This window comes from Rhinoraja longicauda, chromosome 26, assembly GCF_053455715.1.
Source record: "Rhinoraja longicauda isolate Sanriku21f chromosome 26, sRhiLon1.1, whole genome shotgun sequence".
In the NCBI taxonomy this organism is placed as follows: domain Eukaryota; kingdom Metazoa; phylum Chordata; class Chondrichthyes; order Rajiformes; family Arhynchobatidae; genus Rhinoraja; species Rhinoraja longicauda.
This window is the reverse complement of record NC_135978.1, coordinates 29,184,657-29,209,627: the sequence shown is the minus strand read 5'-3', so window position 1 is coordinate 29,209,627 and position 24,971 is coordinate 29,184,657. Positions and strand designations below refer to the sequence as shown.

The 24,971-nt window shown below is 47.6% G+C and overlaps 1 protein-coding gene across 6 annotated transcripts in view; it reads right to left on the bottom strand.

Moving 5' to 3' along the window:
- Positions 1 to 4,002: 4,002 nt before the first annotated feature.
- sgsm2 (small G protein signaling modulator 2) overlaps positions 4,003 to 24,971 on the bottom strand; it is a 220,574-nt gene continuing 199,605 nt past the window's right edge. For all 6 annotated transcript variants that reach the window (XM_078422583.1, XM_078422578.1, XM_078422577.1 and 3 more), the window contains 7 exons: positions 22,881 to 23,321; positions 18,598 to 18,722; positions 17,260 to 17,342; positions 13,098 to 13,207; positions 11,371 to 11,467; positions 7,252 to 7,419; positions 4,003 to 5,077 (listed from right to left, as the gene is read on the bottom strand). In XM_078422583.1, the coding sequence (XP_078278709.1) occupies positions 4,989 to 5,077; positions 7,252 to 7,419; positions 11,371 to 11,467; positions 13,098 to 13,207; positions 17,260 to 17,342; positions 18,598 to 18,722; positions 22,881 to 23,321 (1,113 nt within the window). In that variant the 3' untranslated portion in view covers positions 4,003 to 4,988. The remainder of the gene's footprint in view (positions 5,078 to 7,251; positions 7,420 to 11,370; positions 11,468 to 13,097; positions 13,208 to 17,259; positions 17,343 to 18,597; positions 18,723 to 22,880; positions 23,322 to 24,971) is intronic.

The following is a 24,971-nucleotide window of genomic DNA, read 5'->3' as shown; positions in this document are numbered from 1 at the left end:
TTCAGAATGAAGCAAGTTTTAAAACAGGAAAACAGAAAAGAAAAATAACCCAGGATCGTAGAGGTTTGTGTTAAAATGGAATACTTTTGTCAGTGCCCTTTAGGTGGCGACTCTTTGCATACATTGGGCGTGCAATGTTGCAAAGCAAAGAATATCACTGTGACCTGTCACATGTGACAATAAAGTATCATTCATCCATGAACCTGGTCTAACCCAATCACGCCCGCAGTTCTATCATCGGATTTACAATCCAAACCTGCAAACTACCCATCAGTTGTGGGCGGCACAGTTGTTGTGATATTGCTGGGACTACTTTGTGTATCCAAGAACTACTTTGTATGGCTGTGTATATAAGTGATGGGTGTGATTAGGCGGTCACTCTGGATCCAGATGACCACGGAATAAACAGCCTGGAGTTGAGCTCCAGCATTGTAACCTTTTATACACGTGTACTTGTGGTCCGTCCAGAGTCACTAAAGGTACAACAGGTACCGGACCACGAAGTACAACAACAGTGGCGCAGCGGGTAGAGCAGCTGCCTCACAGCGCCAGAGATCCGGTTCCGATCCTGACCTGGGGTTCTCCCTGTGGCCGTGTGGGTTTCCTCCGGGTGCTCCGGTTTCCTCCCACATCCCAAAGACGTGCTGGTTTGCAGGTTAATTGTAAAATTGGCCCCCAGTGTGCAGGGAGTGGATGCAAAAGCGGAATAGCATAGAACTGTTGTGACCGCGTGATCGATGGTCGGCGTGGACTCTTGAGGGCCGAAGGGCCTGCTTCCGTGCTGCATCTCTAAACTTATCTACACTAAACTAAACTGACAGCGACTTAGCTTTGAGCGTTTTTAACCCTTGTCAAATCCCAGCACCTTGTGAATGTAATGTAGGCAGCTTAGTAAACTCAGCGACGACCTACGATACGGGAGGTGTGGAAAACACTTCCTAAAAGAGCAGTGAGCTATATTCTTGGCCAGGTTTCCCCTATTCCACTGCCCATTTAAGCAGTGGGGAAATGCCACAGTCGAGAGGCTATATTTTAAAGAAAAGGTTTTATTTAATGTCTGGAGACAATTGGAGAAAGTGTTGTCAATACTAGGTGCAGTCACACCTGACGAAGTAAAGGAATATTTCAACAAGTTCAATAAAGTTTTGAAACTCTATAATGTAATACTTGGAACACTTGGAAAAAGTCCATTATTTACTGCGATTAATTAAATCACACTCACATCCCATTGAATACTTGAGGTAGGTTTTAGACAGCGAGGGTCAGAGATTAAATTCAGGCTGGTTTAAATGATAGCGGTAAAATGTTTCATTTCTACTTTAATTTGAGGAGAACACAAGATTTGAGAAGGGGCGTAAATAAAACTGAAGTCTCCAAATAAATGTCTTCACTTGTTGTGTTTCTATCAGATGGAAAAGCCTTGGCAAATGAGAACCTTGTGTCACTTATTTTGTTATCACAGGGCAGACTCTCAAATCTTTTCCCCCCACATGTTTTACACTGAAGATAGACACAAAATGCTGGAGTAACTCAGCGGGTCAGGCAGCATCTCTGGATAGAAGGAATGGGTGACGTTTCGGGTTGAGACCCTTCTTCAGATTGGCCCGGTTTAACCTTCTCCCCAAAATCCATAAACAGAACTGCCTTGGCAGACCCATTGTTTCTGCCTGCTCCTGTCCACTGAATTAATATCCACATACCTTGACTCCATCCTATCCCCCCTGGTCCAATCCCTCCCGACCTATGTCCGGTCACTTTCCTCTCTTCAATGACTTCCGTTTTCCAGGACCCCACCCCTTCATCTTTAATAATGAGTCTGAAGAAGGGGCTCGACCCGAAACGTCACCCATTCCTTCTCTCCAGAGATGCTGCCTGTCCCACTGAGTGACTCCAGCATTTTGTGTCTGTCTTTGGTGTAAACCAGCATCTGCAGTTCCTTCTGCATGAGCTTCATTTAATAGTTGGTCCCAATTCTCTTCTTCATCGTTTTGCGATCGCTGAACCAGTCATCAGAAGTGAGATTGGTATATCTTGATGTACAAATCCAAGCTGTAATGCAGGGAAGGACGAATGATGGGGTTTTTCTTCTTCACATCTCGTCTGCGGGCTTGCAAATGTGTTTGCACAACCAATGCTTGGACTTTCTACTACCTAAGGCATTTGTAGGAGGAGCTGCTTCAAAAAGGCAGGCGGTATCACCAAAAAAAACACACCACCCTGGCCATACTCCATCCCACGACTACCACCGTGAAGGAGGGACTGAAACTCATGGCCACCAGGTTCAAGAACAGCTTTGACACAATAGCCATCAGGCTCCTCTACACAATACTGTGTCTCAGCAAGTACGAACTTCTATGGACTGGGGACTTCACTTTTTGCACTAGTATTCATTCATTCATTTAATTTATTGATTATTATATATTATCTGTGTGTATTGTTAGACTGCTGCAAGTAAGGATTTAATTGTTCCGTTGTTGGCACACATGACAATTGATTACAACCCAGCGGTATGAATATTGACTTCTCCAACTTCAAAGGTAACCCTTGCTTTCCCTCCCTCTCTCTCTCTCATCCCTCCCCCATCTGAGTTCTCCGACTAGTTTGACTGTCGTCATGATTAAATTTTACTTTGTACGCCTCGTTGTCACCTTCCCCGAGCCAACAACGATCTTGTCTACATTTTCCTTAGACTGCATCCCCTTTGATCTCTCGTTTTCACACCTTACCCTTCCGTACCTTTCGATTCCCTCTCCCCTGACTCTCACTCTGGAGAAATAAAATATTCGGCCTGCTCCTGTTCCACTGAATTAATCTCCAAGTACCTTGACTCCATCCTATTCCCCCTGGTCCAATCCATCCCGACCTATATCCAAGACACCTCACACACACTTTGTCTCTTCAATGACTTCTGCCTTCCCTTCATCTTTATTTTTGAGTCTGAAGACGAGTCTCGACATGAAACGTCACCCATTCCTTCTCTCCAGAGACGCTGCCTGAGTTACTCCAGCATATTGTGTCTACAATTGGCCACTCTCTCTCTCTTCCTTCATTTGATGAATGACTCACCAACATAGATCAGAACATTCCAATCTACCCACTCTACGTTCAGATAGTCTATCTCAGCCAGGGCTGGGGTGTGAGTGTGGTGATTGGACTCAACGACCTTGTGATGGGAAGAGGGGAAAGACTGACTGTCTCCCCGGCCGGAATGAATGGCTATGATAGTCCCAGCCACCCCACTGTTGGCCAACCTGCCAGCTTTGAGAACTTGTGTGGACAAGTGGGATCTGTTCATTCTTCGAGCAGTCACTTGCCATTCCTCAGAAGACACTCAGTGACTTCCGTAATGGACTGCACGGGAGATAACTTGAAAAGAAAACAAACTCGAAATAAAGTTCCATTATGCACATCTCTGACGAACACTAATTGAATTCAGGATCCATCTACTCTTCAGAAGTTCATAAGGTTCTAGGAGCAGAATTAGGCCATTCGGCCCATCGAGTCTACTCTGCCATTCAATCATGGCTGACCTAACATCTCCCTCTCAACCCCATTCTCCTGCCTTCTCCCTGTAACCCTTGATGCCCTTATCAATCAAGAATCTGTCAACCTCCACTTTAAAATTACCCAATGACTTGGCCTTTTGTTCTCAAAGACCAAGTGGCTAAACTACCTCTAATCTTTATCTCAGTTTAAACTAAACTAAACTGAATCATGATAGATCAGAAAAAAAAAAAATCAGTTTTGGGTTCTTTTTGCCACTTTAAATGCTTGGAGGTTTTGGAAGGAGTTTGGTTCCAAAGACGAGGCATTTCAGCAAGAGGAGAAGAAGGAGAAGACAAATTGGCTGAGTGGCTGACCTGATGCTCCCCAAATCTGGTGGCACAGTTCCTGACCCCCCCCCCCCCCCTTCTGGAGAAGCCCAGGGCTTGGACTTTCAATGACAGTCCAGACCATTGAGATCACAGTGCATGCGTGGGGGGGGGGGGGGGGGGGGGGGGGGGGGGGGGAGGGGAAAGGTCAGCACCACGACCCCACCAGCTCTATAGGCATCGAAACATGACCCCATTCTGAGAGGGTGACCCATCTGAGAGGGTGACCCTGCTTCGGAATGAGCAAATACTGTGCGAGTGAAAATGAATTCCCAATATTTCGGGAATATTCAATACTAGAAAGTAGTATTACAGAAACATATAGAACATCTAGTCATTGGCAACATTGTTCAATATATTTAAAATATCTGTAACTCTCAGTGTAAACATGCTAAAATATTCTATAAGATCAGATCTGCTTTGAAAAGTATTAAATCTACAGCGGTCCATCCAATCCAGTTCCGTGTGGAGGAGTTAAAAATCACAAATGACAAATTGGAGAGGAGGTCCCCCATTTATTTCTAGCTGGTACCCGTCCGTTAGTCCCGGGACAAGGGACTATGACGCGGATTGCGGGAGGGGTATTTTGTTTAATGCCACACATTAAATATTTAGGCACTCACTGATTTAAAAATAAATAAATAAATTAATTAAAAAGTACAACCACACATAAAGACTCACAACTCAAGACAGCAGAGACCACGGACAAAGTAAAAGGAAAATGTGTTTTGTTTTTATCAACTACATTAAAGCATCACTAAAATGTGACTGCTGATTAGGGAACCTTGTTTGGAAGGGTGGGGGGTGGGGGCGAGGGGGGGTAAAGATTAGCGCAATTTTAATTTTGGCTAATTCTTGGCCTCCGCGTTCAAGCCTTGCGATCTCTGCTCGCTGTGCGGCATCTTGAGGTTGGGAAGATGCGGGCGACTCGTTCTCTTGCATTGGCATGCTTCAAGTGCAGTGGGGGGATGGAGAGCCAGCACACAGAGAGAGAGAGAGAGAGAGAGAGAGAGGGGGAGAGGTGGGGCAGCCTCCTGTTAGCACTTTAGCACTTGGCGAGCAGGCGGGCGGGCGTCGAGTGTCCGTGGGGCCTTCCTAGCTCCCCCAGCGGCTCCATCACTTGTTCTCGATCAGTGTCTGCACCTTGTAAACCAGCTCGCGTGCAATCCGCAGGATCTGCTGGGGGTCGTGGCGCTCCGCCATTTCTGAAGCAAAAGTTGAGACAAACGAGCGACACTTACTTTCCCTCTCAGTCCACCAGTTCACAACTCCACAAGTTAAAGGCGTAGAATTAGGCCATTCGGCCCATCGAGTCCACTCCGCCGCGGCTGATCTCTGCCTCCCAATCCCACTTTCCCCCCCTTCTCCCCATAACCCTTGACACCCGTTCTAATCAAGATTTTGGCCTTAAAAATATCGAAGCTACACACAAAAAGCTGGAGTAACTCAGCGGGACAGGCAGCATCTCGGCAGAGAAGGAATGGATGACATTTCGGGAATATCCACTGACTTGGCCTCCACAGCCCTCTGTGGCAATGAGTTCCACAGATTAACTGCCTTCTGACTAAAGAAGTTCCTCCTCACCTCCTTTCTAAAAGAGCGCCCTTTAATTCTGAGGCTATGACCTCTGGTCCTAGACTCCCCTACCAGTGGAAACATCCTTTCCGCATCCACTCTATCTTTACCTTTCATTATTCTGTAAGTTTCAATGAGGTCCCCCCTCATCCTTCTAAACCCCAGTGAGCACAGGCCAGTGCTGTCAAACGCTCATCATATGCTAACCCACTCATTCCTGGAATCATTATTGTCAAACCTCTTCTGGACCCTCTCATTAACACCATCCGACACACATTAGGAACAATTTACATTTATACCAAGCCAATTAACCTACAAACCTGTACGTCTTTGGAGTGTGGGAGGAAACCAAAGATCTCGGAGAAAGCCCTTGCAGGTCATGGGGAGAACGTACAAAATCTGTACAGACAGCGCCCGCAGTCAGGATCGAACCCGGATCTCTGGCGCTGTGAGTCAGCAACTCTACCGCTGCGCCACCGTGCCATCTTGCCTCCACATGCTTCTGTGGCAGTGTGGATTCCACAGATTCACCACCCTCTGACTAAAGAAACTCCTCCACATCTCTTTCCCAAAGGAACGTCCTTTAATTCTGAGGCTATGACCTCTAGCCCTAGACTTTCCCACTCGTGGAAACATCCTCTCCACATCCACTCTATCCAGACCTTTCATTATTCAGTAAGTTTCAATGAGGTCCCCCTCATACTTCTAAACTCCAGCGAGTTCATTGAACAAATTCCATTGATACTCCTACATTTGCTTCCATCAGTGATGCAGCATCTTGAGACACTCTGTAGAAGGGTCCCGGCCCTCACCCTCACCTATCTACTATCGTCCTGTTGAGTTTGTGTCTGTGTAGCTCGTTATCACGTATCCCACAGCCTGTAGTGGGCTCCAACTTTCCTTGATCATCGTTGCTTTTTGCATTTCTTCCATTCATTTGTCCAATATCCCTCGTCTCCCTTTCACTTGAGTCTGAAGAAGGGTCTCGACTATGAAACGTCACCTATTCCCTTTTTCCTGAGAGGCTGCCGAATCTGCTGAGTTAACTCCAGGATTCTCCAAATGCTGGCCATAGACTGTGGAACAGTACAACACAGGTACAGGCCCTTCAGCCCACAATGTCTGTGCTGAACGTAGGGTTGCCAACTGTCCCGTATTAGCCGGGACATCCCGTATTTTGGGCTAAATTAGTTTGTCCTGTCCGGGACTGCCCTTGTCCCGTACTAGACCCGGGGAGCGCTGTAGGCCCGGACACTGTAGGCCCGGACACTGTAGGCCCGGGCAGTGTAGATCTGGAGGCCCGGGTGCCACCTAATGGAGGTTGCGTAGCAACCCGCCTCCCGGCCCGGGCGGCCGCCGTTGTTGGCGCGGGAGCACGTGCCCGCTGACCGGGTGAGGTCACATGGGGCGCGGGGCGGTGACGTCACCTTGTCCCTTATTTGGGAGTGAGATAGTTGGCAACCCCTGGCTGGACATGATGCCAAGACCTGCACATAATCCATGCGGATAGCCACGTGCCTATCCAAAAGTCTCTTAAGTGCCACTATCCTATCTGTCTCCAACCCCACCCTTGTTGGTGAGTTCCAGCACTCACCTCCCTGCGTGTAGAAAAGAACCTGCCCAGCACATCTCCTTTAAACTTTGCCCCTCTCACCTTCAAGCTAACACCCTCTGCTATTTGACATTTCCATCCTGCGGAATCTTTTTTGACTGCCTACTGTACCTATGCCTCTCGTAAAGAGAGCAAAGAAAACAAAATATAGAGAGAGTGAAGTTAACAGAGGATGCCAGCAAACAAGCTCACCGTTGAAGAACTTTATAATGTCTGTGAAGTCCATGTTGTTATCTCGGATGATCTCGCGGTACAACTCCACCAGTGCCAAGGCAATGAACAGGACAAAGTGTTCCGAAGAGATGTGCTTAGCTGCCCAGATAACCTCCCACACGGCAAAGACGTCTTCATACAAGAGCTCTGTGCCGAAAGATAATTGCCGGTCATGTAAGGGATAACAACACCGATTTTGAAGACATTTTAAAGAAATTATTTCTTCGTTTTTGTTCAGTTTATTGTCACGAGTACCGAGGTACAGTGAAAAGCTTTTGTTGCGTGTTCACCAGCCAACGGAAAGACTGAGGCACGGTGGCCCAGCGGTGGAGTTGCTGCCTTAGAACGCCAGAGACCCGGGCTTCAATCCTGACTATGCCCAGCGTCTGTGAGGAGTTTGTACGTCCTCCCCCGTGACCTGTGTGGGTTTTCTCCGGGAGCTCCGGTTTCCTCCCACACTCCAAAGACATGAATTTGATGCAGGCTGATTAGCTTGGTAAAATTGTAAATTGCCCCCGATGTGTGTTGGATAGTGTTAGTGTGCGGGGATCGCTGGTCGGCCGGCCCTAGGGCCTGTGTCTGTATCTCTCAACTGTGTATGATTACAATCGTGTCATCCACAGTGTACAGGTACAGGACAAAGACAATAACGTTTAGCGCAAGATAAAGTCGAGTGAAGTCCAATTAAAGATAGTCCGAGAGCCTATCGATCACTAATCACTAATCATAATGGATGCATAGAAACAGTGGAATCACAGAAAAACAACTCTTCCTTGGGAAAAAGTTGATAAGATGCCGAATTTGCATAGTTTGACAAGCATAGTTCCAGTATCTGTGGCCGGTCTTCATGTTTGGTTACAGGGAGAAGGCAGGAGAATGGGGTTGAGAGGGAAAAATAGATCAGCCAAGATCGAAAGACAGAGTAGACTCGATGGGCTGAATGGCTTAATTCTGCTCTTAAATCTAATGCTCTTTGAGACCAGATGCAGCAGGAACTACAGCCTCAACAAATGTGATCACCAACAACTAGGGATGCCAACTTTCTCACTCCCAAATAAGGAACAAGGTGACGTCACCGCCCGCACCCCATGTGACCTCACCCAGCCATCGGCCAAGTGCTCCAGCTCCACTAATGATGGCCGCCCGGGCTGGGAGGCGGGTTGCTAAGCAACCTCCGCTAGGTGAACACACTCGGTCTCGCTCCCCGAAGACACTCCGTCAGCCTACACTGTCCGGGCCTAGAGGGGGCCCCCCGGCTTACAGTGGCCCCCGGGCCAACAGTGTCCAGACATTCAGCGGCCCCCGAGCCCATAGCGGCCCTTGGGCCTACAGCGCCCCCCGGGCCTACAGTGTCCGGGCCCACAGTGTCCAGGCTTACAGCGGCCCCCGGGCCTACAGCGCCCTCCGGGCCTACAGTGTCCGGGCCCACAGTGTCCAGGCCTACAGCGGCCCCCGGGCCTACAGCGCCCTCCGGGCCTACAGTGTCCGGGCCCACAGTGTCCAGGCCTACAGCGGCCCCCGGGCCTACAGCGCCCTCCGGGCCTACAGCGCCCTCTGGGCCCACAGCACTCCCCGGTCCTACAGTGTCCGGGCCTACAGCACCCCCTGGGTCGAATACGGGACAAGGGCAGTCCCAAATGGGACAAGCAAATTTAGCCCAAAATACGGGATGTCCCGGCTAATATGAGATAGTTGGCAACCCTACCAATAACATCTCCTGGACTATCCATATTGAAGCAACAGCCAAGAAAGCACACCAACGCCTTTACTTCCTTAGAAGATTTAGGAAGTTCAGAATGTCCCCTGCAACTCTCACCAACTTCTACAGATGCGCCGTAGAAAGCATTTTATCGGGATGCATCACATCAGGATGCTTGGTTTGGGAACAGCTCCGTCCGAGACCGCAAGAAATTGCAGAGAATTGTGGACGCAGCCCAGACCATCACACAAACCAACCTCCCTTCCATTGACTCCATTTATACCTCACGCTGCCTCGGCAAGGCCAGCAGCATAATCAAGGACGAGTCACACCCCGGCCACTCCCTCTTCTAACCTCTCCAAATGGGGCAAAAGGTATAGAAGCGTGAAAACGCACACCTCCAGATTCATGGGCAATTTCTTTCCAGGTGCTATCAGGTAACTGAACCATCCTACCAGCAAACAGAGCAGTCCTGAACTACTATTTACCTCATTGGAGACCCTCGGCCTATCTTTAATCGGACTTTACTAGACTTTATCTTGCACTAAACGTTATACACGTTATTCCCTTTATAATGCATCTGTCCATTGGATGGCTCGATTGTAATCATGTATTGTCTTTCCGCGGACTGGTTAGCACGCAACAAAAGCTTTTCACTGTACCTCGGTACATGTGACAATAAACTAAACTCGACTCAACTCAACTATACTGTGGATGATTTGATTGTAATCAAGTACAGTCTTTCCGCTGACTGGTTATCAGAAACTAAACTCAAACTCATGTTCCTTTTCCAGTATGGATTGTGGTATAAACTGGGAGATCTATCTGTTACCTCTCTTTCCCTAAGTAGTAGGAATTCAATTACGTTGGCTGCAAACAGGTACCTTGTTTGCACTAAGTGAAGCGCCCACTATCACATTCTCGGGCATTTGTTAGTCCTTGTCAACATCTCTTACAACTGGTGTCCGACTCTTTATACAAAGGTGAGGTGAAGGATTTCCCACCTAAACTGCTTCGGTCTTTTAGCTGGTGGAAGGGTAACGATTGAAGCGCACTCTGAGAGCAGAGGATTATCACAGGATTGTATTGTTATATTTTGAAACCATGTTGAAGTTTGCCAGGCCCCCCAGCAATAACCTAAACTGTGAGTGGCTCTCGTTTTAAGAATGTTTTCATTGAGTAGTGTGGCGGTCCCTGGTGGTGAGCCACGCGTGGTGCGAGCCCTCGGCTCGGGGGGCTGGGGTCACGGAACTTGGAATGGGGAGGAGTGGAGTTCCAGGGGGAGTTGAACTGGTTGGGGGTTTGGGGAGCTGTGCGGTGCTTGAGGAATAAAGAGAACTACGCTTAACACGAGTCCCGCTTCATTGGCTTTGCTTGACACTTGTGGCCCGCTTCAGTATGATCAATATTTCTGGTACCAGTGGGGCTAAGCCGCCTGCATCGTGAACAATATTTCTGTCGACTTTGACGGAGTTGGAGATGCAAGAGAAAAAAATCTTGTTTTAAAGTGTGGTTTCATCTCAAACGTTCAGTTAACGAATGTCCCATCTACACTCGACCCACCTGCCTGCATTTGGCTCATATCCCTCCAAACCTGTCCCATTTAGTAGGATGAGAGGGGATCTTATCGAAACGTATAAGATTATTAAGGGGTTGGAAACGTGAGAGGCAGGAAACATGTTCCCAATGTTGGGGGAGTCCAGAACCAGGGGCCACAGTTTAAGAATAAGGGGTAGGCCATTTACAACGGAGATGAGGAAAAACTTTTTCAGTCAGAGAGTTGTAAATCTGTGGAATTCTCTGCCTCAGAAGGCAGTGGAGGCCAATTCTCTGAATGCATTCAAGAGAGAGCTAGATAGAGCTCTTAAGGATAGTGGAGTCAGGGGATATGGGCAGGAACGGGGTACTGATTGAGAATGATCAGCCATGATCACATTGAATGGTGGTGCTGGCTCGAAGGGCCAAATGGCCTACTCCTGCACCTATTGTCTATTGTCTATCCAATGTACCTGTCCAAATGTTTCTTAAAGGTTACGATAGTCCCTGCCTCAACTACCTCCTCCAGCAGCTCGTTCCATACACCCGCCACCCTTTAGACAAAAGACAATAGGTGCAGGAGGAGGCCATTCGGCCCTTCTAGCCAGCACCGCGTTTCAATGTGATCACGGCTGAGGCAGAGAATTCCTTTGTGTGGAAAAAGTTCTCCTCAGGTTCCTATTAAATCTTTCCCTCCTCACCTTAACCGTATGTCCTCTGGTTCTCGATTCCACTACTCTGGGCAAGAGACGCACAGTCTACCCGATCTATTCCTCTCATGATTTTGTACACCTCTATAACATCACCCTTCATTCTCCTGCGCTCCAAGGAATAGAGTCCTGGCCTGCTCAACCTCTCCATACCTCTTTTGAAATCCAGGAGGAACCATCGGTAGCAGAAGTAGAAGTGGGTGTAATCTCCATTCTGGTGCATCAGCTCAAAGAGCTCGGAGTCCAAAATCTGAAAGAAGCAATGAAGCTGATTAGAAAGAATATAGAGTATCACAGTCAGCCTGAAGAAGGATCCCATCCCAAATCATCGCCGGTCCATTCCCCCCCCACAGGGAGGCACTGTGGCACAACGGTAGAGTTGCTGCCTTACAGCGCCAGAGACCCGGGTTCGATCCTGACTACGGGTGCTGTCTGTACGGAGTTGGTACGTTCTCCCCGTGACCTGCGTGGGTTTTCTCCGGGATCTTTGATTCCTCCCACACTCCAAAGACGTGCAGGTGTGTTGGTTAATGTGGCTCAGGTAAAAATTGTATAATCGTGTGTGTAGGATAGCGTTAGTGTGCAGGGATCACTGGTCGGTGCGCGCTTGGTGGGCTGAAGGGCCTGTTTCCATGCTGTACAGTATTTCAAAACTAAACTAAACTAAAGATGCTGCCTGACCCACTAAGTTATTTTGTGTTTTACTCAAGATTTCAGCATCTGCAGTTCTTTGTGTCTCTGCATGGATGGTGAGGTTAGCAAACCCAGAGACTTAGACTTATAAGAATGCCACTCATAAACCTGGAAATAATGTGATATTGTGAAGCACGAAAACTGACATAAAGCAGCGGTTCAAATCTGGAACCTAATTCTGTCTTAAAAGCTATTCACTAGATAAGGCATAAGGGAAGTTTGTGAATGATTAATGAGGTTCACTGTTTATTTCTCTAATTGAATCCTCTGATGGTGGAGGAGTGGGACAGCTAATGTCCCACTCCTAATGGCTAATGTGGATAAGTGTGAGGTTATCCACTTTGGTGGTAAGAATACGAAGGCAGATTATTATCTGAATGGTGTCAAGTTAGGAAAAGGGGACGTAGAACGAGATCTGGGTGTCCTAGTGCATCAGTCACTGAAAGGAAGCATGCAGGTACAGCAGGCAGTGAAGAAAGCCAATGGAATGTAGGCCTTCATAACAAGAGGAGTTGAGTATAGGAGCAAAGAGGTCCTTCTGCAATTGTACAGGACCCTAGTGAGACCGCACCTGGAGTACTGTGTGCAGTTATGGTCTCCAAATTTGAGGAAGGATATTCTTACTATTGAGGGCGTGCAGCGTTGGGTTACTAGGTTAATTCCTGGAATGGCGGGACTGTCATATGTTGAAAGACTGGAGCGGCTAGGCTTGTATACATTGGAATTTAGGATGAGAGGGGATCTTATCGAAACATATAAGATTATTAAGGGGTTTGACACGTTAGAGGCAGGAAACATGTTGGGGGAGTCCAGAACCAGGGGCCACAGTTTAAGAATAAGGGGTAGGCCATTTAGAACAGAGATGAGGAAAAACATTTTCAGTCAGAGAGTTGTAAATCTGTGGAATTCTCTGCCTCAGAAGGCAGTGGAGGCCAATTCTCTGAATGCATTCAAGAGAGAGCTAGATAGAGCTCTTAAGGATAGTGGAGTCAGGGGGTATGGGGAGAAGGCAGGAACGGGGTACTGATTGAGAATGATCAGCCATGATCACATTGAATGGTGGTACTGGCTCAAATGGCCTACTCCTGCACCTATTGTCTATTGTCTGTTGTTCAAGACTTCATGGAAAGGCAGCCCCACATCGATTTGGCCAACCTTATCCCCCCCGTCCCGTCCCGTCCCGTTACCTGTATTAAGGACCTCATGTTGGCAAAGTGGGTGTCCATGGCACCTCCGTTTGGGAAGTTCTGGTTCATCCTCTTCATGAGCTGAGTGAAGCAGCTGTAAGCCAGGGGTTCTGGAGGCGAGAAGGTACACAAAACATCTCGGTAACAAATGTGTAGGAAGGAGCTGCAGATGCTGGTTTAAACCGAAGACAGTCTCCACCCGAAACGGCACCCATTCCTTCTCTCTGGAGATGCTGCCTGTCCCGCTGAGTTACTCCAGCGTTTCTTGTCTATCTCGGTAACATCAGCAGGAGCAAAAGGCAACACTCAGATCCTATTCTACCGGCCTTTGCCATAAGGGGCATATGGACTGGGAGCATTCCAGAGCCTCAGGGCTTACACAACGTGGGTGGTTTAGATTTTCATTATTTGTTTAGTTTAGTTTAGTTTAGTTTAGAGATACAGCACGGAAACAGGCCCTTCGGCCCACCAGGTCTGCGCCGACCAGCGATCACCCCGTATGCTAAGAAGGGTCTCGACCCGAAATGTCACCCATTCCTTCTCTCCAGAGAAGCTGCTTGTCCCGCAGAGTAACTCCAGCTTTTTGTGTCAACCCCATACACTAGTTCAGTTTAGAGATAGTTTGAAGATACAGCGCGGAAACAGGCCCTTCGGCCCACCGCGTTCGTGCCGACCAGCGAACAATTTACAATTTTACCAAGACAACTAACCTACAAACCTGTACGTCTTTGGAGTTTGGGAGGAAACCGGAGCACCCGGAGAAACCCCACGCAGGTCACGGGGGAGAACGTGCAAGCGCCGTATAGACAGCACCAGTGGTCGGGATGGAACCCGGGTCTGTGGCGCTGTGAGGCAGCAACTCGACCGCTGCGCCACCGTGCCACCCCAATTTTGCTTTAAGTTACTGAAAGCAAAGAGCTCCACATTCCTATTTAAAATTAATTCCGCTTGTCAAATACGATGAACTTGGAGTGTGCCTTCAAGCACGTTTATTGGGCTCCAGGGGCTGTTTTTGTCATCAATCAGAAATGTGGGCCCAGCGGTAGAGTTGCTGCCAGGCACCCGGGTTCTATCCTGACTCCAGGTGTTATCTGTGTGGGAGTTTGTACGTTCTCCCTGTGACCTGCATGGGTTTTCGCCGGGTTCTCCAGTTTCCTCTCACACTCAAAAGAAGTGCGGGTTAATTGGTTTCTATAAATTGCCCCTGATGTGTAGGATGCAAGACTGGGATAACATAGAACGAGGGTACAGGTGATCGTCGGTCAGTGGGCCGAAGGGCCTGTTTCCACGCGGTCTAAAGAAGGGTCTCGGCCCGAAACGTCACCCGTTCCTTCTCTCCAGAGATGCTGCCTGTCCCGCTGAGTAACTCCAGCATTTTGGGTCTACCTTCGATTTAAACCGGCATCTGCAGTTCTAACCCACACTGTTTTCAGGTAGTATCTCTAAACTAAATTAAATTGAAATAGAGATTTAAAAGAGCGGAATTATTGCAGTAGATGATAATAGATCTTCTTCTGGGGCCAGACGCGCAGGGCAGTCACATTTTGGTGTGATTTTGGGATTAAAAACTATTTTTTGGCATCGGAGTACAGCGAGTACTCAGGTTTGGTATAAACTAGACCAAGTGGACACGTTGGGCCTAAACCTCTCCTGCATTGGTGCAGCACCCTGTCCTCTCCCCCCCTCCCCACTCTCCTCAACCCCCCCTCCCCTCTCCCTTCTCCCCCACTCCCCCCTTCCCCCCTCCCTCCTCCCCTCCCCTCCCCTCCTTTTAAACTTAAAAATGTGAATAATTAAAAAAATATAACATTGATTTCAATAAAACTACTTGCATTATCACTAAAGTGACAATGGTGAGTAAGGTGGGCCTAAAACTGTCGCGGTATCGTGTACCGTTTTGGCTGAAGTTCAGTCACAAACAAGATAACAAACAAGAGTTTTAGTATATAGAAACTGTATCTTCCTGTGATAATGAAACACAACCTGGCATCTGTTTATCTTGCAACACAAACCCAACTGGGGATTGGCACAAAATGCTGGGGATTGGCAGCCTCACAGACCATGTGGGTTTAAAAACCAATGTTGCAATGACTTCAAGGCAGCCCAGCGCTCATTTAATGGAATGATTCGTTACATCAGATACGCATTTTTTGACCCTGTTGTTCTGGTTTCAACAAGCTGCATGAAAGTTTTAATTTACAGATTCCAAGTTGAATGTTTAGACTACAGCTGGAAGAATCTTCAACTTTGGGGTTAGTGATTATGGCTGCTCCTAGAATCACAGAAAATACACGATACCGACCAAACCCCACTCCCTCAATCCCCACCCCCCCGACCCCAAACCACCTTCGAGAGCATCTACAAAATGGCGCTGCCGGAAGAAGGCGGCATCTGTCATCAAGGATGCCCACAATCCGGGCCATGCCCTCTTCCCACTGCTTCCATCGGGCAAGAGATACAGAAGCCTGAGGTCCCACACCACCAGGCTCAGGAACAGCTACCTTCCTGCTACCATCAGGTTCCTAATCAACCTGTACTACCCTAATCCTACTTCATTAGTGGAACATTACAGGCCATCTTTTGCATTACCACGGCATGTTTTTTTCATACGTGTTCTGCACTAAGGTCTTGTTCAGTTTTTTCTGTCTTGTAAAATTTATAGACAATAGACAATAGACAATAGGTGCAGGAGTAGGCCATTCAGCCCTTCGAGCCAGCACCACAATTCAATAGACAATAGACAATAGACAATAGGTGCAGGAGTAGGCCATTCAGCCCTTCGAGCCAGCACCACAATTCAATAGACAATAGACAATAGACAATAGGTGCAGGAGTAGGCCATTCAGCCCTTCGAGCCAGCACCGCCATTCAATGTGATCATGGCTGATCATTCTCAATCAGTACCCCGTTCCTGCCTTCTCCCCATACCCCCTGACTCCGCTATCCTTAAGAGCTCTATCTAGCTCTCTCTTGAATGCATTCAGAGAATTGGCCTCCACTGCCTTCTGAGGCAGTGAATTCCACAGATTTACAACTCTCTGACTGAAAATGTTTTTCCTCATCTCTGTTCTAAATGGCCTACCCCTTATTCTTAACTGTGGCCCCTGGTTCTGGACTCCCCCCAACATTGGGAACAAGTTTCCTGCCTCTAACGTGTCCAACCCCTTAATAATCTTATATGTTTCGATAAGATCCCCTCTCATCTTTCTAAATTCCAGTGTATACAAACCTAGTCGCTCCAGTCTTTCAACATATGACAGTCCCGCCATACATCAAACCTCGATAACATCAAACGGTGAGATCCCCTCTCATCCTTCTAAATCCCAGTGTATACAAGCCTATGTGTGACCTGTGTGCAAAATTGGTGGGCAAAAACTGCGTGCAAAATGTGTGTGGAAAACCTCTGCGTAAAATCGCCGTGCAGAATCGGTGGGTGGCTGGATTGTAATCGTGTATTGTCTTTTCGCTGACTGGTTACCGCGTAACAAAAGCTTTTCACTGTACCAATAAACTAAATTCAACTCAAAACTGTACAAAATCTGCGCACAAAATCTGGCTTCAAAAATCTGTGTGCATAATCTGTGCGCGCAATCTGTGTGCCGAATCTGTGTGTGCAATCTGTGTGCGCAATCTGTATGCAAAATCTGTGCGCAAAATCTGTTTGCGCAATCTGTGTGTGCAATCTGTACACAAAATCTGTGCGCAAAATCTGTGTGCACAATCTGTGTGTAAAATCTGTGTGCGAAATCTGTGTGCAAAATCTGTGTGTACAATCTGTGCACAATGTGCGTGCAATTTATGTTTTTGTGCGTTCTCTTAGTCAGCGTGCTTGTGGTGCTCCTACAAGCAAGACTTTCATCGTAGCTATACTTCACAGTAACTGTGCATATGGCAATAAACTCAATTTGACTGTGGTCATTTGGCCTCTTGTGTCCAATCGATCTGACAAACCAGCCCTCAGCTTCATTCCACTTCCCCGTGTCTGCAGACAACATCACATCAAGTCTCCACCAAGGAGCCTTTCAAGACGCCGTGTTGCTTTTTGCGGGCAATACTGTAGTCTTTCACGGAGAGAGCTCCTGATCCCATCAATTTTTGAGTGTGGAAAATGTCTTCTCCTTTATTCAGGCTGTGGTGTTATTTGTTAAGTGGGTTTACTTACCACTGTCCATGATAACCATTAGTGGTGCCAAGAGGTCACACATCCCCTGAACGTAGCCGACATCCAGGTGCTCCCACACGTAGCTGCAGGGGGGAGAGAAGCATACATCAGTCAGAGGAGTAGAATTAGGCCATTCAGCCCATTGAGTCTACACCACCATTCAATCCATGCTGATCTATCTTTCCATCTCAATCCCATTCTCCTGCCTTCTCCCCGTAAACCCCTGAACCCATAATAATCAGGAATCTCTCAATCTAGGCCTTAAAAATACCCAATGACTTGGCCTCCATGGCAATATCGAGTCATTGAGTCATTCAGTGAGGAAACAGGCCCTTCGGCCCAACTTACCCACACCGACCAACATGTCCCATCTACACAAGTACCACCTGCGTGCATTTGGCCCATGTCCTTCTAAACCCGTCTAAATGTTGGAAGAGTCCCTGCCTCAACTACCTCCTCCGGCAGATCGCTCCATACACCCACCGCCCTTTGCAAGAAAAAGTTAGATTGGTGCCCAGAATTGAACATAATGCTCTGTATACAGCCTCACCAACGTATGTGGCAATGAATCCCACAGATTCGCCACCCCCTGACGAAAGAAATTCCTCCTTATAGCCTTTCTGAAGGTTTTTATTCTGAGGCTGTGCCCTCTGGTCCTAGACTCTCCCACTACTGAAAACATCCTCTCCACATTCACTCTATCCAGGCCTTTCACTATTCGGTAAGTTTCAACGAGGTCCCCCCTCATTCTTCTAACCTCCAGCGAGTTCAGGCCCAGTGTCATCAAACGTGCATCATGTGTTAATCCAATCATCCTGGGGATCATTCTCGTAAACCTCCTCTGGACCCTCTCCATTGCCAGCGCATCCTTCCCCAAAACAGCTCAAATGCGGCCCAAACACAGAACAGCTTTCAAACAACACCATCACATTGGACACTGATTTCATAGCTGGCAGCGGAATGAAATTCAGCTTTATGTTAACATCCAGAATTATTAAAATCCAGAATGAAACTCATATCAGGGAAGCTCAGTGAAGCAGTTGCCTCACAGCGCTAGAGACCCGGGTTCGATCCTGACCTCGGGTCCCGTCTGTGCGGAGTTTGCACGTTCTCCCTGTGACCACGTGGGTTTACTCCGGGTGCTCCGGTTTCCTCCCGCATCCCAAAGACTTGTGGGGTTTGCAGGTTAATCGGCCCTCTGTAAATTGCCCCTGGTGTGTAGGGGGTGGATGCGAAAGTGGGATAGCATTGAACTAGCGTGAACGGGAGATCAATGGTCTGCGTGGTTGGTGGACGGAAGGGCCTGTTTCCATGCTACATCTTTCAATCAATCCATACCTGCACATTATACTCTTTAGTCTTTCAAGGTTGATTGCAGTAAAATACCAATAATTTCTATCGCATCGTTGTACGTCCTTATCAATCCGGTGCCAATTTAATGAGACGGCATCCATCAGTTCTGTCTGTGAGAGATGGAATATTCAAACTGTGTTCAATTATCATTGATATGACCCATGATAATGCACACTCTACTCAGACACAGAATCCCAAAGAAGGATTCTCATTATTGCTGGTCCTAATAGCAGCTTCATATCATTCGAGGTTGCTTTGAAGACGCACTGTTCTACAAAACGGGGATAATTATATTTTTATTCTCAAGCAAAAGATTTGACAGAAGGCACACCGCAATGAATGATTAGTTCATTGAGCAGAATCAAAGTGGTTCAAATGGTTCTTATCGCCCTGCAGCAGCCTGGGGCTCGGCTGGACGGGGGAGACAATAGACAATAGACAATAGGTGCAGGAGGAGGCCATTCGGCCCTTCGAGCCAGCACCGCCATTCAATGTGATCATGGCTGATCATTCTCAATCAGTACCCCGTTCCTGCCTTCTCCCCACACCCCCTGACTCCGCTATCCTTAAGAGCTCTATCTAGCTCTCTCTTGAACACATTCAGAGAACTGGCCTCCACTGCCTTCTGAGGCAGAGAATTCCACAGATTCACAACTCTCTGACTGAAAATGTTTTTCCTCATCTCAGTTCTAAATGGCCTACCCCTTATTCTTAAACTGTGGCCCCTTGTTCTGGACTCTCCCAACATTGGGAATTTGTTTCCTGCCTCTAACGTGTCCAACCCCTTAATAATCTTATACGTTTTGATAAGATCTCCTCTCATCCTTCTAAATTCCAGTGTATACAAGCCTAGTTGCTCCAGTCTTTCAACATATGACAGTCCCGCCATTCCGGGAATTAACCTAGTAAACCTACGCTGCACGCCCTCAATAGCAAGAATATCCTTCCTCAAATTTGGAGACCAAAACTGCACACATTACTCCAGGTGAGGTCTCACTAGGGCCCTGTATAACTTCAGAAGGACCTCTTTGCTCCTATACTCAACTCCTCTTGTTATGAAGGCCAACATTCCATTGGCTTTCTTCACTGCCTGCTGTACCTGCATGCTTCCTTTCAGTGACTGATGCACTCGGACACCCAGATCTCGTTGTATGTCCCCTTTTCCTAACTTGACATCATTCAGATAATAATCTGCCTTCCTATTCTTACCACCAAAGTGGATAACCTCACACTTATCCACATTAAACTGCATCTGCCGGAGTGGGCCGCTGGAGGCCCTGCAGCAGCCTGGGGCTCGGCTGGACCGGGCGCCGCTCCCAGAGGCCGAGCACGTGGACCGCACGCGGCCTACAGCGGTGGAGCAGCGGAGGAGGACACCATGGCTACGCTTGGCCTGGCCGACCCTGCAACACCACCAGGACAACAGACCTTCACGGTCAGATCAAGATCCCTGCACTTACAACAACTGGGACTTGGAAATGGCGCCAAATCTGGCGACTCTGTACACTGTCTCAGTGCACGACTGCTATACACTTGTGCTGTATCTGAGATGCTTATCTAAGATGTATCTACGTGCTTATGTACAGTGATACTTGTACTGAACTGTATACAAAAATGAATTTCACTGTACCTCGGCACACGTGACAAATAGCGTACCGCACCATACCAAACCATAACCTCCTTAGTTACATCCGTTTCTGAACACTGTCTGCTTACTTTGGAAGCAAGAACGTCAACTAAACTGTAGTAAGAGAATACTCAAAGGATATTGGAAAAGATACTGCACATAAGTCTTAATACTGAAGACTATTACAGTGGCGAGACTTGGATACGAAAGTGAAATATGGCAGAACCAACACGAAAGTCAATACATTTGAGATGAGCTGCCAGAGATAATGAGGATGGCGGAAACAAATGCATTGCAAACTCAAGGCCTTGGAGAAAGGATGGGCAAAAGATGATGGTGCAAGACTCTGCAAGCAATGGTGCTGAGACAGCGAGATGGGAAGAGATGATACCCAGTGAAATACAGCAGCAAAGATTGGTTTAGTAAAAAAATGAGAAGACACAATGATAAAACAGTTGAGATGGTTGAATAGAGAGGTAAATGCAACAGGGATGGCACGTGCTGTGACCTCAAGACACAACACAAGATGGACCAGATGATGAGAAAGCAATGGATAAGTTCAGAGTAAAAGAAAATAGACCATGAAATGATGCTCGCTTACAGAAACATATCGCCTATATATATATATATATATATACACACACACACACACACACACACACATATATATATATACAGTGCATTTAGAAAGTATTCACACCCCTTCACTTTTTCCACATTTTGCTACGTTACAGCCTTATTTTAAAATGGATTAAATCATTTTTTTAATCATCAATCTGCACACAATACCCCAGAATAAAAAAGCGAAAACAGGTGTTTAGAAATTTTTGCAAAGTAATTATAAAAAAAACCCTGAAATATCACATTTACATAAGTATTCAGACCCTTTGCTATGACACTCAAAATTGAGTTTTTTATCCTGTCTCCATTGATTATCCTTGAGATGTTTCTACAACTTGATTGGAGTCCACCAGTGGTAAATTAACTTGATTGGACATGATTTGGAAAGGCACACACCTGTCCCACAGTTGACAGTGCATGTCAGAGCAAAAACCAAGCCTTGAAGACGAAGGAATTGTCCGTAGACCTCCGAGACAGGATTATGTTGAGACACAGATTTGGGGAAGGGTATAAAACAATTTCTGCAGCATTGCAGGTCCTGAAGAACACAATGGCCTCCGTCATTCTTAAATGGAAGAACTTTGGAACCACCAGGACTCTTCATAGAGCTGGCCGCCCGGCCAAACTGAGCAATCGGGGGAGAAGGGCCTTGGTCAGGGAGGTGACCAAGAACCCGATGGTCACTCTGACAGAGCTCCAGAGTTCCCCTGTGAAGATGGGAGAACCTTCCAGAAGGACAACTATATCTGCAGCACTCCACCAATCAGGCCTTTATGGTAGAGTGGCCATACGGAAGCCACTCCTCAGTAAAAGGCACATGACAGCCCGCTTGGAGTTTGCCAAAAGGCACCTAAAGGACTCTCAGACCATGAGAAACAAGATTCTCTGGTCTGATGAAACCAAGATTGAACTCTTTGGCCTGAATGCCAAGTGGCACCGCTCATCACCTGGCCAATACCATACCTACGGTGAAGCATGGTAGTGGCAGCATCATGCTGTGGGGATGTTTTTCAGCGGCAGGAACTGGGAGACTAGTCAGGATCGAGGGAAAGATGAATGGAGCAAAGTACGGAGAGATCCTCAATGAAAACCTGCTCCAGAGCGTTCTGGACCTCAAACTGGGGCGGAGGTTCACCATCCAACAGGACAACGACCCTAAGCACACAGCCAAGACAACGCAGGAGTGGCTTTGTGACAAGTCTGTGAATGTCTTTGAGAGGCCCAGCCAGAGCCCGGACTTGAACCCGATTGAACATCTCTGGAAGGACCTGAAAATAGCTGTGTATCGAGGCTCCCCATCCAACCTGACAGAGCTTGAGAGGATCTGCAGAGAAGAATGGGAGAAATTACCCAAATACAGGTGTGCCAAGCTTGTAGCGTCATACCCAAGAAGACTTGAGGCTGTAATCGTTGCCAAAGGTGCCTCAACAAAGTACTGAGTAAAAGGTCTGAATACTTATGTAAATGTGATATTTCAGTTATTTCTTTTTAATTACTTTGCAAAAATTTCTAAACATTTGTTTTCGCTTTTTTATTCTGGGGTATTGTGTGCAGATTGATGATTAAAAAAAAGAATTTAATCCATTTTAAAATAAGGCTGTAACGTAGCAAAATGTGGAAAAAGTGAAGGGGTCTGAATACTTTCTGAATGCACTGTATATATATATATCCTAACGTATAGCCTAGCCTATAGCAAGGCACACAAGGCATGTACAGTATAGCCGAATGCATTAACCAGCGTCTCGCAAGGCACACACACACACACACACTATCAACTCTGAAAGCTTAAATGTACAAGAACAAGGAGCAGATGTGCTTTAATGACCATAGGTTCTGCACAATAAAATAGAGCAGATTGTTAATGATTCCTCCTCAGTTCATTACAAATGGAAATGAAAACCACAAAAAGGGAAGAATCTCACTCCCAGCTGCTGGGGGGGTGGGGGGGGTGTGATTCCACAGGCGAGAGATTGCAGCGGAATATGGCGTGTATCACCTCTGAGAAAGTGGGTCCACTGACCGTGTATGTCATGGTTGGGAACGATGTTGAGCTGTCCTTCTCTGAGATGATCAGATCTAACTGAGTGCTTAGCTGTTCCTCACACAACGACTCCTGGGCTCCAGCCTGTTGCAGTGAGTCCCCCCTTCCAGAGCCAGGCTCGCTCGCGTCGCCAGGCCGCTCCACCACCCTGCCCAGTTCCGTTTTGTCTCCTTCCTCCAGCACGCCTTCCTCCATGCACAAACTTTGGTCGTCGGTACTCGAGAGGATGCGGGAGTGTCCCGAAGCCACGGAGTAGTTTCGCGAAGAAGGAAGCCCAGAGTCGGGGGAGTCAAACTCTATCGATGGTCTCTCTCCCACCGGGGCGGGGGCTGGGGCGTCCGCATTGACTATCGTTCGTGCTTCGTTCACCATCTTAAAGGCTTTTTCTCCCTGGTCCCCTTCGTCAACTGAAATGAAGACCTAAATAAGAAATTAAAGGAAGTGGCATTGTAAAACTAAGCAAAGAGCTCACATCAACAATGCAGTGAAACGACTTTTATTGGAAACTCCTTTAGAAGAAGTATTTAAAAGTAAAAGTCTCAAAAGCATTTAAAAGAGGAAAAAAAAGTCTAAAAAAACCATCCCCCTGTCTATCCAGCTGGAAATAGTCACTAGGATATTACATAGCATCATAGAGTCATAGAATGATACAGCACGGAAACCAGGCCCTTCGGCCCAACTTGCCCCCACCGGCCAACATGCTACCATCAAAGACTTTGGAGTCTGGTGAGGCATCTATAATTAAAAATAGGCCGGCACGGTGGTGTAGCGGTAGAGCTACTGCCTTACAGCGCCAGAGACCTGGGTTCGATCCTGACTATGGGTGCTTGTCTGTACAGAGTTTGTACGTTCTCCCCGTGACCTGCGTGGGTTTTCTCCGAGATCGCCGGTTTCCTCCAAAGACGTGCAGGTTTGTAGGTTAATTAGCTTGGTCTAACTGCATGATTGTCCCGGGTAGTGTCAATGTGCGGGGATCGCTGGTCGGCGCGGACTCGGTGGGCCGAAGGGCCTGTTTCCGTGCTGTATCTGTAAACTAAACTAATCTAAACTCAAATTCCTTTTTTACTGGTTTTCAAATGCTGACACGTGATGCATTTCAAATGACCAAGGTTCATGATTTTTATTTCAGAAAAGGAATACAATCACTGGTCCACAATAATAGGTCACGTTAGCTTGATTTCAACAGTGTAATTTGTTGGTCAATCGGTCATGGACAGTGCCTCGGGGGGTGGGGTGGAGGAGGGGGGGGGGGAGGAGGGGAGGGGGGGGGGAGGAGGGGAGAGGTGGGGGAGGAGGGGAGGGGGGGGGGAGGAGGGGAGGGGGTGGGGGGGGGGGGGAGGAGGGGAGGGGGTGGGTGGGAGGGGGAAGGAGGGGAGGGGAGGGGAGTGGGGGGGATACAAACTTGCATGAGGCAGGCACTTAATTAAAGAGACCGCCATTGAGAATCAGGTCAGTCCCAAACCTGGATTGCCTTGCATCATCCAGAAACCATTTCAAACTCAGGGGCAAGTCCCTTTCCGCTTTGCCCCATGCCCCCCTGGAAGAACAACTTGGAAAGCATTAGAAAAGCAGAGTGTGGAGTAGAAATTTGTGACAAATTGTCAGGCACACACACACACACACACACACACACACACACACACACACACACACACACACCTATACACACACACACACATGCACACACACACATACACACACATACACACACACACACACAGACACACACACATATGCACACACACACACACACACACACCTATACACACAGACAGACACACACACAGACTCACACACACACACACACACACACACACACACACACATATGCACACACAGACACACACACACCTATACACACAGACAGACACACACACACACACACACACACACACACACACACACACACACACAGTCAGGGAAGGTGAAACACTGGACAAACTGTCAGCAAAGAATGAAGACCAAAATAACAAAGCGTTGGAGGAACTCAGCGGGTCGGGCAGCATCTGCGGAGGGAATGGGCAGACAAGGCTTCAGGTCGGGACCCTTCCTCACTCAGACTGAAGATGG